General features: G+C 41.6%; 1 protein-coding gene across 2 annotated transcripts in view; it reads right to left on the minus strand.

Annotated features, from left to right (window-relative positions):
* Positions 1–7032: 7032 nt before the first annotated feature.
* SCG5 (secretogranin V) overlaps positions 7033–13923 on the minus strand; it is a 69482-nt gene continuing 62591 nt past the window's right edge. For both annotated transcript variants that reach the window (XM_077127384.1, XM_077127383.1), the window contains exons 5-6: positions 11434–11487; positions 7033–7608 (exon numbers count right to left, since the gene is read on the minus strand). In XM_077127384.1, coding sequence (XP_076983499.1) covers positions 7513–7608; positions 11434–11487 — 150 coding nt within the window. In that variant the 3' untranslated portion in view covers positions 7033–7512. The remainder of the gene's footprint in view (positions 7609–11433; positions 11488–13923) is intronic.

The raw sequence follows: 13923 nt of genomic DNA on the forward strand, positions 1-13923 counted from the left end.
GGGTTTGGGGTAAATGATAGCCTCACCTGACTTTATTTCTAGGTGAAAGTTCCTTGGAGGAAGATCTACCCAATACTTTTGAGTCTGTATTCTCCTAGAAATGACAAATATTCTGAAATATTGAGATGGAGTATGCAAACCCAGCATTAAATCAACCCAGCTTTACAAATAGCTTCCAGGGCTCATGAGACCTGGAAATTCTATGTGCTTTGACATTTCAATATTGCTATTTCTCTTGCCCCTTCCTCCTATTCTTTCTGTTATAGATTATAAACTTCAACAGTCATTGACCTGGCCTGTGCACTGTTGCCAGTGACCTTTCTAACATGTAAACTTGTTAATACCTCTCCCCTTAATGAAATCCTTTTGCGACTTCCATCTCCTTTAGGATAAAATCCACACTATTAGCCTCTTAGTGACAATCTCTGCTGCCCTTAACAGACTCATCTCCTTCTCTCCCTTATGTGTCGCCCCTTACACTAGAACCAGACTGAACTCCCAAATGTGCTATTGTCTCTCTCTCTCTCCTCTACACCTTTGCTCATCCATGCCTTTTCCTGAAAGAGTCTGCCTTCCCTTCTCTCTCCTTCAAAGATTCCTTCAAGACTGAGCTCAAGTATGACCTTCTGGCTTCCTTTCCTGGAAGCCTGAACTAGATTCATCTGCTCTGAACTAGAGATGCCGCTTCTTTGCCCTCATTACACCTGCACACATTTTGCCATGTATTGTATCACCTATCTGCCTGCCTCTTGAAATTTTGAGGTCCTTGGGCTCATATATCAATTTTGTCTCCCTGCCCGGCACAATCTTGACTCATGAAATATCTGTGAATGAATTACAGTACCTTAAAAAGATTCTCAGCTACTCTCCTACTCAATGTAGGAATCCCTCTACAACTTTCCTGATGATAGCTCACCACGCAACTCCCTCTGTATCAAATTGGGGATCAAGGTAGAGACTAAACTGGGTGCCCATGGAAAGGGCTGCTTCAAATGCCAGCCTCTTCTGTGTTTAAGGGGACACTGTACAGACCACCTAGAACAGGCAAAAAAGGATTCAGTGGGAGAAGGACCACTTGCCTCTCTTGGTTATGTTAGATCCAATTGTCCTGGGAAAAGGGTGAAACTAGACCTGGTCTGTTTTTTAATAACTTTTAAAAAGCCACCACATTGATTCTCATAGGGAGGGAAGGGGAAGAAGCTAGTGAGGTGGCACATGTTGGAACAGCTCCTTATACCCTTGGAGCTGGCTTATCCTCTGGAAAGCAGCTGTGACTATAAGTGAAGAGTCAAGTTGAGGACTTCGCCTTGTATCCCACCCGGTGTGTGTCAGCAGCATTATGCAAGATCAAGCATCACATGCTGCGTGGTATCAAGAAATTCTAGCAGTGGCTAACCATACTCCAGTGATTCTCCCCTGTTTGGACTGATGAAGAACACTAGGGTTCATAGACAATTGTTTGGGGGAAACTGAGGAAGGAGATTTTGGACGACTTGTCAATAAGCTTGATGTTTGCCTGAATGACTATTGAAAAAATATATAGGAGCTGTGACTATATTTTGCAGCCTGAATTATGGAGTAGTTCATGTTGATTGCAAAGTGATGAGGGACCCCGTGACTCACTCAGTGCTGCCCTTTGGTTTGGATGCTCTGAGGGTGAGTCTTTCCTCCCTTACACAGTGTGTCCACTGACTACCACTGTTAACCCTACAAAAGGGGTCCAGGTGAGTTTGTGGCTGTAAAAGCAGAAGCAGTATTTATTTTGTTTTGTTATACTTTAGTTTTGTGGTAACAGTGAGATCACCAGACTGTGGAAGTGGGGACTTCCGCAGATGCAGGACTAACCAGGCTCTGAACAGTCAGTCCTGCTCCATCATAACGCAGCTCAGCAGTCCGAGGCTCCATCTTCTTTATTTCCCATTCCATCTGACTCTGCAACGACACCCCCTTCCAAAACGTGGGCATTGGCTCATTGGAGCTACTCATGGGCCTTTCCACACTGCATCTGCTTTATTGGTTTGGTCTCACTGCTGCATCCTTCTAGTAGCAGCATCTCTTAGTGGCCACCTCATCACACATACATTATACCGAGATCAGTATTCTCCATGAGTTATTTAAAGAAGAGCCTCCAGAAACAGTGCTATTCAATCGTTTTCACCCCACACCCCCTACTGTTCCTTCTCCCGTTCTCTTCTGTACATCCCACCAGCCAAGTAGTATATCTAATGATTAACCATACCCTTTCTCCAGAAGATGCTTCTACCTGCCCCCACAATCCTCCCAATAGAGACCAGCTTTCTGACTTCCGCTAGCTGACAATCTGGGTGACATCTGCTACTTTAAATTCTTGTTCCTGTTTTTCAGGATCCCCTTTTCCCCTGGGCCAAAGCAGTAGCACTTGGGTGACCACCATGTGATTCTGTGGCAGATAAGGGACCTGGATACTTCTGCTCCCTTGCCTAAGCCTGTGGCTATGGCTGCTTCCTATGACATTTCTGAGAGAAGCCTAATGTCTCTGAAAGATTTCAAAAGGGAAGAGGAAGAGAAAAGGATGGTTCTGCTGCCTTTGTGCCTGGCTGGGTAAATAGGAAAGGTCCTTTGCAGTCTCATCAAAAGAACAGAATTCTATTCCAGAAGGCTTGGGAGGTGTGGACTGGGTAGTCATGCTGCTTCTTGTTGTGTGGCTGGGAGCATGAGATTGTAGATCAAGCAGAGGGCTCCAGTTTTCCAATAACATATCACCTCCAGGAAACCGAACCCAGACAAATCCCAACTCCCTGGCAAAAATTATTCAAGTGCAGAATTGGTCCTCTCAGCAATCCCAGGTGAGTCCTGGAACATTCTAAATTGTTGGAGGCAAATGCATCGTAATTTAAGAGCCATCCTAAGGAGGCCAATACCATTGGAGGTGGAAGAGAGGGCAACTGCCTTTTGACACACTGACACATGCTGTGGGAAACAGCTGTGGAAAACACTCAACAAACTTTGTTTCCTTCTTTCTGTTCTCCAGCAGCAAGGACAGAATCTAAAATGGCCCCATTGGAAACCCTTCCAAAGTTGTGTGTCCTATTCCTGATTCAGGATCAATGTCTCATAGCGTCAGCACCATATGCCTTCCTCTGGTTACTGTGAAGAGCATTCTTTTCTTTTGTTCTCCACATGTCCTGGAGATAGTTACAACCACCTTCCCAGTTTTGAAGATTCTTGGCCTAGAACATTGAGGAAAGATTGTTAGACCCCAAGACAAGAGGTTAGAACTCTTTCTTTACCGTCAGCAGAAAATCAGTGTTTCTGCTGTAGATGCCGGTCCAGCCTCCATGCAAAAGAAAGGGCCTTTTTAAGTCTCTCAGGCTGGGAGAATCCCCCTTCTCTACTGCCTTCAGGACTCCACTTTGACTCCTCACCATCCAGCTGACTCTCTTTCACTCTCACCAGATTTTCTCTTCTATGGACTTCTCTGCCACTGTCTTCCATGGAGCCCTGGGGAAACAGTGTTTGTTAACCTGCCTGTTTGCCTCCTCACATTTACCACTGCCCTATCCAGGAAGGCTTTACACCTTGCCCTGCATTGCTATTTCCAAGACAAAGCGCACCACAATCCAGTCTTTCTTTTAAACCTTTAAATATGGTTTAAGATAGAAAATGTCTACTATGCTACGTAGCTGAATCTAGAGGTTCAGGTTAGGTTGATTCAGCATGAATATTTAATTGAGGTTTCTTCATAGTGATCACATTAAGAGGCACGTCATCTCTGCTTATCTCTTCTTCCCATGATGTTAAGTTTAATCTGTGTGTTCAGGTGCTGCTAGCCTGATCTATCCATTAGGTATCAACCCCTTGTTCTTTCACACGATGATTTTAGCAGCCATTGATGAATACTGCCTATTACAATCTACAATTTCCTTTTGAAGTCTACATAAAAGATGTTATTCTGCCATCTTGTTTCTTTCTCAAAAGTCCCTCATGACAATTTTTTTTTATTTTTTTATTTTTTTACATGGGCAGGCACCGGGAAACGAACCCGGGTCCTCTGGCATGGCAGGCAAGCATTCTTGCCTGCTGAGCCAGCGTAGCCCCCTCATGACAAATTTTTATATTCTTTAGTGTTCTAGTTTGCTAGCTGCTGGAATGCAATATACCAGAAACAGAATGGCTTTTAAAAAGGGGAATTTAATGAGTTGCTAGTTTACAGTTCTAAGGCTGAGAAAATGTCCCAACTAAAACAAGTCTATGGAAATGTCCAATCAAAGGCATCCAGGGAAAGATACCTTGGTTCAAGAAGGCCGATGAAGTTCAGGGTTTCTCTCTCAAGTGAGAAGGCACATGGTGAATACAGTCAGGGCTTCTCTCTCAGCTGGAAGGGCACATGGAGAATACGGCATCATCTGCTAGCTTCCTCTCCTGGCTTCTGGTTGCATGAAGCTCCCCGGGAGGTGTTTTCCTTCTTCATCTCCAAAGATTGCTGGTTCATGGACTCTCTGCTTCATGGTGCTGCAGCATCCTCTGCTCTCTCTGAATCTCTTATTCTCCAAAACGTTTCCTCTTTTATAGGACTCCAATAAACCAATCAAGACCCACCCAAATGGGTGGAGACATGTCATCACCTAATCCCGTTTAACAACCACTCTTGACTAAATCACATCATCCAGGGAGACGATCTGATTACAGTTTCAAACATACAGTATTGAATAGAGATTATTCTACCTTCATGAAATGGGATTCATATTAAAACATGGCTTTTCTTAGGGGGCATGCTTCCTTTCAAACCAGCACACTTAGCAACTGCCAACATAGCTTCACACTGTGCCTTTCAGGAATGATTTCTAACTTTTTGGATGTCATAGGTTCTCTTGAGAATCTGGAACTTTTTCATAGGAAAAAAAAAAATGTGCATAGGCACACAAATTTCCAGCTAGTGGCAGATGTTCTTGGCCCTCACGCTAACCCCACACTCTGCAGGCTCGCTGGGCAGCTTTGCCTTTGCACAGAACCTTGCCTCCCTGGACCTGCCCTGCGAACTTGCAAACTTCACCTTCCACTTTCATGGTTCTTTGTTTCCTGACCTCAAGGATTTTCTGTTTCCTGAAGTTCAATGCTCTTTACCTCCACTCAACTCTGCCTACTGACTGTAGTGGTTACAGCTTAAAAATCATTTATTTCCACTTGAAATATTCCCTGTGCCAAGATTCCAAGTTCATCTTCCCTGTGACCATGAAGTCCTTGAATTTTCCTTCACCTTTGTCCTTTACATCTGTTAAAGCTTATTTTTGTTCGTATCGTTTTTCTTCATTCTTTTGACCTCACTCAGATCTCCAATCAACCCATGACAAAGCCTATCCTCTATAATGCGGCATATCAGCATTTCTTTCTCTAGTGTTTTGGAATCCTTGTCCCCTTGATGTCCCACTGTGTGTCAAATCCAAGGGGTTCACTCTCACAGTCTTCCTTGTCTGCTCTTTGCCCCAAGGTGCTTACAGGGACCAAATAAAGTTATAAAAAATGCTGACAATCCTGACAAATTCAGACTAGGTTAAACTGGAATCTCAGTGCAATCCAACCACTTGCATTAATCTTTTCTTACTTCCCTATCTCCTTGGTATCCAAAGTGTGGTTCCTGGACCAGTAGCAGCAATATCACTTAGGAACTTCTAAGAAGTGCAGAATCTCAGGGCCCACTCTGAATCAGTTTGTGCATTTTAACAACATCCCAGGAGAACCATAGTCACAGGGAAGCTCAAGAAGCATTGTCCTGTGTATTCCCAACAACAGTTCTAAACATCTCACACAACACTTAATTCTCGATTCCCCCCTGTGGGTCTAAACAGAAAATACTATAAAGATGTCAAACCAAAGGAATTTAATAGAGGAAAGTGCTCACACAGGTGATGGAAGAGCCAGGAGGCCAGACAGGAGCTGGCGAAATGACCTCAGGGTCAACAGCAGCAGATGCCATGATGGCCTCAGGCTGCAGTGACCAGGGAAGGAGGCAACAGGAGCTGCAGCCTCAAAGAGGATGTAGCTACTGAGAGAGCAAAAAGGAGAATTGCCTTGTTTCTCCCATCCTCTCACCTTCTACTCTCCTATGAAACCCAGCTGGAAGCCAGATGACAAGGGAGCCCTGGGAAGCCCAGCCCTCCATTCAGAGAACAGCGGGGGAGGGGAGAGAATGCATCTGAGCATAAACAAACCAGACTCAGTGACCTTGTCTTCACTTGCAAGCACCTTTGAGAATGACTTCTTTCCTCCTCCCTCTTCAAGATCTCAAAATATCAGTCTTCAGCCATTTCTCTTTCTTCTGCCCAATTTCAGAAAAAAAGGGACATCATTTGTTTTTTCAAAAGAGCAACAGGTAAATGTCATTAAAATGGCTACCAAACACAGAATTGGTAGACTAGACTCTCCCAGCTCTAGATGTCTCAAGAATGTGAGGGAGTTATCCTCTGGAATTAGGTGAAATGGTGCTTCATGCTATGTGATGATGAGGAACTTCTACAGGCACTCTAGGAAAATGTATTTCCTGCTGTGAAAAAGGTGCCAATGTTTTTCTTGATTTTTATAAGTAATGATGACAGACTCACATATTAACTGAATATGGCCAGCTATTTCTAATTGAGAAATCATTTATATTTAGATTTAATGTGCACTTATGAAAACTAAAATCAAGAATGATCTTTTACCCTGAGTGCTTTCTCACTACCACCTCCCTTTTAAAGACACCTCAGCAGTGCACCTCAACAGCTCAGCCGTGTGCCTGGCTCAGGGTAGAAATCCAGTATTTGCAGAAGAAATAAAATAAATCAAAGTTAGAAAATCTTAGTCACCTTTTACTGAGTGTGGCATTTGTAGCTTTTCATGAAAGCTGAGTCTCAGGTCCACCATCTGTAAAATGGGGATGATAATACCAACCTTTCCTCATCCACTTACAGCATTATCATTAAGACTGGATAAGCTTATGTGTCTGAAGATGCTTTATTAAACAAAGAAACTGCTTTTATAATGCTTTAAATAAAAACCGTCACACGCTAGTACTTGCATACATGTTTATTAAGATAACAGCTAAGTGAAATGTGGCAGCTCCTGCCCGTGAGTACTTTCTTATTTATTGGTGTGTACAATGTCCACGGGCTGGATGAACTACATAATCAAAATCAAATGCCAGCTTTTTACAGACTCTGCCAGAATAGTACAGGCCTGTAACACCCATCGTAAGTTGCAACAGATCTGAGGCCATTACATGCATAGTGGTGATTTTATTGTTGTTGACATATACATTTTAATTTTAATGCTCATTGCAGGCGCACACACACACGCACACAAAAGCTCTTATCCTAATTTAGCAGGAAGCAGAACCATCAGTGTCACTGACAATGCAATATCAAAAATACAGTGGCTTTTCATTCATAATTACCTACATAAGAAACATGCTGCCATTGAGGGGGACTCTAATAGCTCATGCATGAAAGCAGTATTGAGGACTAACAGCCGTGCAAATTTCCAACCAGCTCCTTCACTTCACTCTGGGTCCTTATCCTCATCTGAAAAATGGGGGACTGACTTCTTTGCAACAACGTTGTCCAGTCTTTGTCCTTGCAGGTACGGATTTACACTCTGAAAAATATATTTGCCATGGTATGACACATGAATATGAGAAACAGACAGCTCATAAAAGAAGTAAAAGGGACTTGTTTCTGGCCTACTGGATTAACTAGTTAACAGGTATGTACTCCTTATCAAATGATGACTTCAGTGCACTAATCAATTTCTCAGTGGTCCATGAACCATCCTCTGATTGATAGATGTGTCTAATTGTGTCTGCCACAATTATAGAGTTCTTTCTTAATCAAATGCAATGCAGTCCCCTTCTTTTGGTACAAAAGTTCAAGATTTGAGGCAAGCCTGCTACTAAGCTCTCACTATTCACTTAGATGCCAAGAACCATATGAAGGATAATTCTTCTTCTATGCTCTGTTTAAGTAGGAGATGGGATCTGAAATTGACTAAATTATTTTGCAAGAATGCTCTAAAGTTGACGCTAGGGCAGGACCAAGTGGGAATTAGCATCTGAAGACTGGTCACAGGATCGTCCTGCTGCTGCGACTGATCATCCATGCCCGCAGTGCAGCGAGGTGCACTCATGAGGACTACAGCATTTATATCATCTGCCCTTCCAGTCAAAGTCAAAAGCTGAAGGAAAAATAGAAGTGATCTAGTAGGCTCCTTTATTTTTGACTCAAGACTCCATATTCTGAAATTTCTTTCATGTGTCGGTATTCTGGATAAGTCAAGATTTTCCCACTCTCCTCTAATACATATCTAGTTGTCAAGGTTTGGATTTGAACTAGTAATTGGACTTGCATAACATGGTCTTTAGCAAGCAGAAAAAAATTTTTCAGTTCATTTGGAAAACATTTGTTTATTGAAGATGTCTTCTAATAACAAGAAAAATGCAAAAAAGAAGTGGTAGTTACAAATGATCAAACATCCCCAACATGTCAAGTCCCCATAAATGTATGGGTGCAGTTCACAGCTGGGGCTTCTGCTGGCCAGGGGTCATGGACTGCTGTAACTTTTCTGAAGGATGAGCAGACATTCTCCAGAAGAGAAGGAATAGAAAATGAGCTTAGTTTTTACAATGTGACTGTGTGATTGTGAAAACCTTGTCTCGGATGCTCCTTTTATCTAGGTTATGGACAGATGAGTAAAGAATATGGATAAAAAATAAACAAATAATAGTGGGAACAAAGGTTCAAATAAACCAAGTAGGTTCAAATACTATTATCAATGAGAGTGAGGGGTGAGGGGTATGGTATGTATGAGTTTTTCTTTTTTCTTTCTTCTGCTGGAGAGATGCAAGTGTTCAAAAAAATGATCATAGTGATGAATACATAACTATGTGATGATATTGTGAGCCATTGATTATACATCACATATAGAATGCTTGTATATGAAGAATGTTTTTACATCTCTTTGTTAAGGTTTGACAATAAAAAAAAACAAATAAAAATTTTAAAAAATCTTTTAAATGTGCTTAGTATCTGTAAATGAACTTTCACATTCTGACAGGAAAATCTGTGAAACATGAAAGCTCCACTTCGCTCTGCACAAACTAAACTGCATCACAAACAAGTTGAGAATTAATTGCAACATGTGCAACATCCTCACATAACTGAAAGGTGGCATGTCACAAAAAGACCGTACCTTGCTGGGAAGTCAGCTTTAAAAGACTTAGAATGATGAATGTACTCTCTATGTCTAAACCGCCAACTCGACCTGCCAGGTCTACCCCGAGGGAATCATATCCGAATATTTGGGTAAGCAAAGCAAGTGTGGACTGAGAAAGCATATTCAATATTATAAACAGTTTATTGTTTTTTAGTAATAATATTTACTTAGAAATTTCTAATATAATAAAAGATGATATGAGATTTTCATGTTTGTCAAACATGGAATTAAATTATATGTATATCTTCTTCCTTGGGTGAAAGACTGGTTAGGTTACACAGAAAGCATTATTCCTATTTCACAACTGAAGAGATGAAAATATAGAGGGCTATCACACTATTTATCGACAGTAGAGCCAAGCACAGCCCCCAGATACAATGCAAAAGGCCATGAATTTTCATCTGGAAGGATCGTTGGAATTGAATCCTTACTTTTGGGGTCTTCTGGAAACCCCTAGCAGATGCTGAGCTTCACTGAAGGAAGAATTGATTTTTTATTTTAAAGCAAGTCTGTAACCTATTTTGATTCATGCACTTGAGTCTGGATGGGAATGCCTTCTGAAGCCTGATGGCGCGGACGCAGCTTGGATTTCCCCATCTGGCCCGAGAGTCCCACAGTTTATGGCATGAACATGGGTCTTTGTAGATGCCTCAAAATGACCCTTATTTTTATTTCATTCTAAGTCATTCCTATGTGGAAGAAGGAGAGACTAAAGTAAAATCCTTTATAATATGTATTTTAGCCAGAGTGCTGGACTTTGGTAATCACTGGTCTCATGGAAAATGAACTGAACTGCGATTCACAGTGATCAGAGTCAGGTCAGGGGGAATGGCAAGCCAAGAAGCGGAGGCAATCAGAGCTTCATGCTACATTATTCATTTCAGATCAGACACTGGTCGTTTTGGAAATGTCCTTGTGGTGCTGTGGGGAGATACTCACGCCAACTGACTGATAAATTATGTCTGTTCTGTGCTCCTAGAATAGAAATTCTTGATTTTTTCTCAAGACCACATCATACCCCTCAGGCCTTTCCTGCCACCATCTGCCATTAAACACTGTAACCACCCAAGAAAAAGGCCTAACGACCCTGTTAGCGCTCCCTAAGAAGATTTGTTTCCAGACGTCAAAATCTTTTGCTTCTTGGCTATGGGTCATCTGGGTTTTGGGGGGGCAGCAAAGGGGCTTGGAACCCTCTGTTTGGGGGGCTGAGGATTAATACTGAGGTCAGAAAATCCACACCTCTCAAAACACTTTCTGCCTGGATTGAGTAGCAAAAACTACTCAAACTGGCCACAATTACCACCATCCAGATTCCCAAATGCTGCCAAGATCTGGGCACTTGCTATTCTGAATAAACATTCAGATGCCTTAGATATTTGGTTTTCTGTTTGGTTTATATATTTTTACCTAATATAGTTACAATCCATTAACACTTGACTAGGTAAGAACAGGGCTGAGGTTTTTTCCTGCCATATGATCAGAAAAAAATGGTAGGTGGTCAGGTGCTTCTGTCAAGTAAGGTACCAGTGGATGAGCAGAGTGGACACCGATCACTTGTTAAGTCTCAGTGCCATGAAACGCACTAGGAATCCAAAGCAAATTCAATATTCAGCTGTACATGAGACAATACCATAGCAGCTAACTGCATGCCACGAGACTGAGCTCCGGCCTTGGGCAGCTCTAGGAGGGTTAACAACTACGCCTGCAGAAAATCCAACGGTCCGCATATAAATAGAATAGATCTAGTACATTTTACATTCATCTGCCTAGGCCAAGACTAAAGATATGTAGGAGAAATAAGACTTTGTACACCCCATTCTTTGCCTCCAAGTTCCTTCAAAATTATTGCTTAGCTAATGCAGTTTTCACTACCTTGTTCTTGCCTGAATTTCTATAAATTGGTGCAAACGTGAGCAGTTTCCCTCCTTGGGTCTGCATATCCTTCAAAGAAAGGTAAAACCTCATGCACTCCCCACATTACCCACGGTAATGAGTGGAATGGAAGTAATAGAACCACAGGACTTGGGGTCCCACTCAGATTCATGTGCTAAGGATTCAGGGAGCCATCACAGAAAGCAAGGGTGGGTTTTCTGGGTGTGGCCTCCACAAAACCGTTTTTCTGGTGCTAACAATTTAGGGTTACAGCTTGTCAACTGCCCCCCTCAGAAAGCTCCAGGGACCCCAACAACAACCCTTCTAGATGTCTCTTACCCTCCGCTTTCGTCTCTGTCCTCCCTTCATCTTCTCATAAAGGAGTTTCTTATTCTAAAGAGGAGAGAATAGAAAAAACAAATGCAGAAGTATGGATCAAATTTGGTGCATGCTTATTTTAAAAGCAATAATTGTTGGGTCCCCTGGTTATTTGCATACACATATTTTGGAAACAAAATTAGACGAAAAGAATGCCGTGTCAGAAAGACAGACCACAAGAGAAAAGCTGGTGGTTGTGCAGCTTTTAATAAAGTCCGCTGCAATGCCCTGGGGCACACAGTGTCATCAACAATCATAAAAACAGTACTACATGACATTCTAAAACACAAGCGGCACAGGAAACCCATTTCTCATTTTGAACAGCTTTTGTTTAGAACAAACAATTTTCCCTCATTTTATTTTTGTATCAAACTCCCTTTTTTACAAACTGTACACATTAAGTGTTCTCTAGAGGAGTGTCTGGCTATTAACAGCAATCCTCTATGTAAATAAAATGAGACATTCTGACTTCTGCAACCTCATTCCTTCTGTGGCTTAAGTCAGTGCCCCCAGTCAAGCAAATTGGAAAACCATTTGGTCTATAACATTTTTAATAGAGTGAACCTTTTAAAAACTGCCAAAAACAATCTTGGCAGAAAGGAAAGTTATGTTGGGGAGAAAAAAGGCTCTGTTACCACAGTTTGTAGAAGTGTTTCCACATAACATGAATTTCAAACACATAGTGGACTTAAATGAGCTCTACTAGAATATCAGACACATGCTCAACAGATTTCCCTTCTGACTGTAAAAGACACAATCCTTAACCTGAAGGCAGAAAAACAGAAGGGAAAATGGAGGGGGTTTACTTATCGTTTTACTTTTTTTAATCAAAAGGAAAATAATATATAAAAGAAGCGATGTGACTCATCATACTATAAATAAAATACCCTGATAATGATCTAAAAAAAAAAAAAAGAAAAAAAAGGAGACAACAGAGTTCTAGGAAGAAACAAGTTTATGCAACACTTTTTATCCTCTGAGCTGCCTGGTTATAAAGTTGTTTTGTTAATGATAGATTTGGAGATGAAAATGACAAACGCCAACAATGAGTTTCATAATTTTCATGTTCATTAAAACCTGCCCCACCCACAATTCACAATGTGAATTATCTTGCCCAACCTCAAGTATGCAGCGAGGCTGTGCCAGGGAGGGAAAGAGCCTCCAATGCCAAAAACTTCGGCACTGGCCACAGCCTCTATCTCCTGCTCACTTGGGGATCTGTTCAATTTAATATTAAAGGGAAGAAAAGGCAGATGTGCAGATCATTTGCTTGAGGTATGAGGATATCACTGTGGGATTCATTCCCTTCAGTCTGTAGTTGTCTTTCTGTGGCTGTAACATTTACTGGTGGATGGAGAATGTCCTGGGAGTTAGTTCCAGAGCAGGGGATGGAGAGGTGCAGAGAGGACAGAGGCTTCTTCATTTGCACCATGTTGTCAGCTGCCAGAGCTGGAGGGAGTGAGTGGGGAGGGGCCTAAGAGCTGGCACCATGGGGTGGGACTGCCAGTCAGCCCTGGCAGAGTCCCACTGTGCCACCAGCAGGGCAGAGGCAGCACTGTTTTCATTTTTGTTCATCTCTTTTAGAAGGTCTTCTTGGAGTAAATGATACATATAATAGTCTTCACTCGAAAAGAAATACCGAACATCTGACAGTCCTCTCAAGGACTGTCCAGTGTTTCCTTAAGAGCTAGAATTAAGATTCGCAGGATATTGCTTCCTCACCCCTACCTGAAAGGTGCTGAGGCATTCTCAACTGGCTGTGCTATTGTCTGGTTTTAAAGGCAGGAATTGGCAGGTATAGTGTGAGTGACAAAAGTAAATTAAATGATTGGGAAGAAACCAATTCATGTTGATAGGAAGAAGAAGAAGGGAACCCTAGACTCTCCAGAACATCAAATAGTTTCATCTCCCTACCCCGTATTAGTGACAGATCCTGCCAATATCAAAAGTTTAGAATTGCCATAGCCCAGACAACCCTAAAGAGATGTATGGAAAGATCAAAGGTGATGGCGGAGTTATACATAGAAGATAAGATTTCACAAATGAATATAAATGCTGAATCAGTAAATCGATATCTCTTTTAGTCTCCAGTATTTTAGAGCAGCTAGGAGTAAAAACCTAAAATTGTGGAACTGTAAGCCATGTCAAAGTCTGAAATATGTTCTACAACTAATTGTGGTGCTGTGCTTTGAAATGTATAGCTTTTTTGTATATATGTTGTTGTTCACAAAAAAAGAAGGAAAAAAAGTCAATTTTGATGATAAAAAAATGTTTAACCCCTCTAGCTTATATTCTGGAGCAGCTAGAAGGAAAAATATGAGAGGATCGTATGGTAGCCCATGACAAACTCTGAGATCTGTCCTGTAACCACTTGATGAAGAGTGCTTTGAAAACCATTGCTTTTTTATTTGTTTGCTTTGTTTATATGTTATACCACAGAATAAAATAAAA

This window comes from Tamandua tetradactyla, chromosome 14 (assembly GCF_023851605.1).
Source record: "Tamandua tetradactyla isolate mTamTet1 chromosome 14, mTamTet1.pri, whole genome shotgun sequence".
Taxonomy (NCBI): domain Eukaryota; kingdom Metazoa; phylum Chordata; class Mammalia; order Pilosa; family Myrmecophagidae; genus Tamandua; species Tamandua tetradactyla.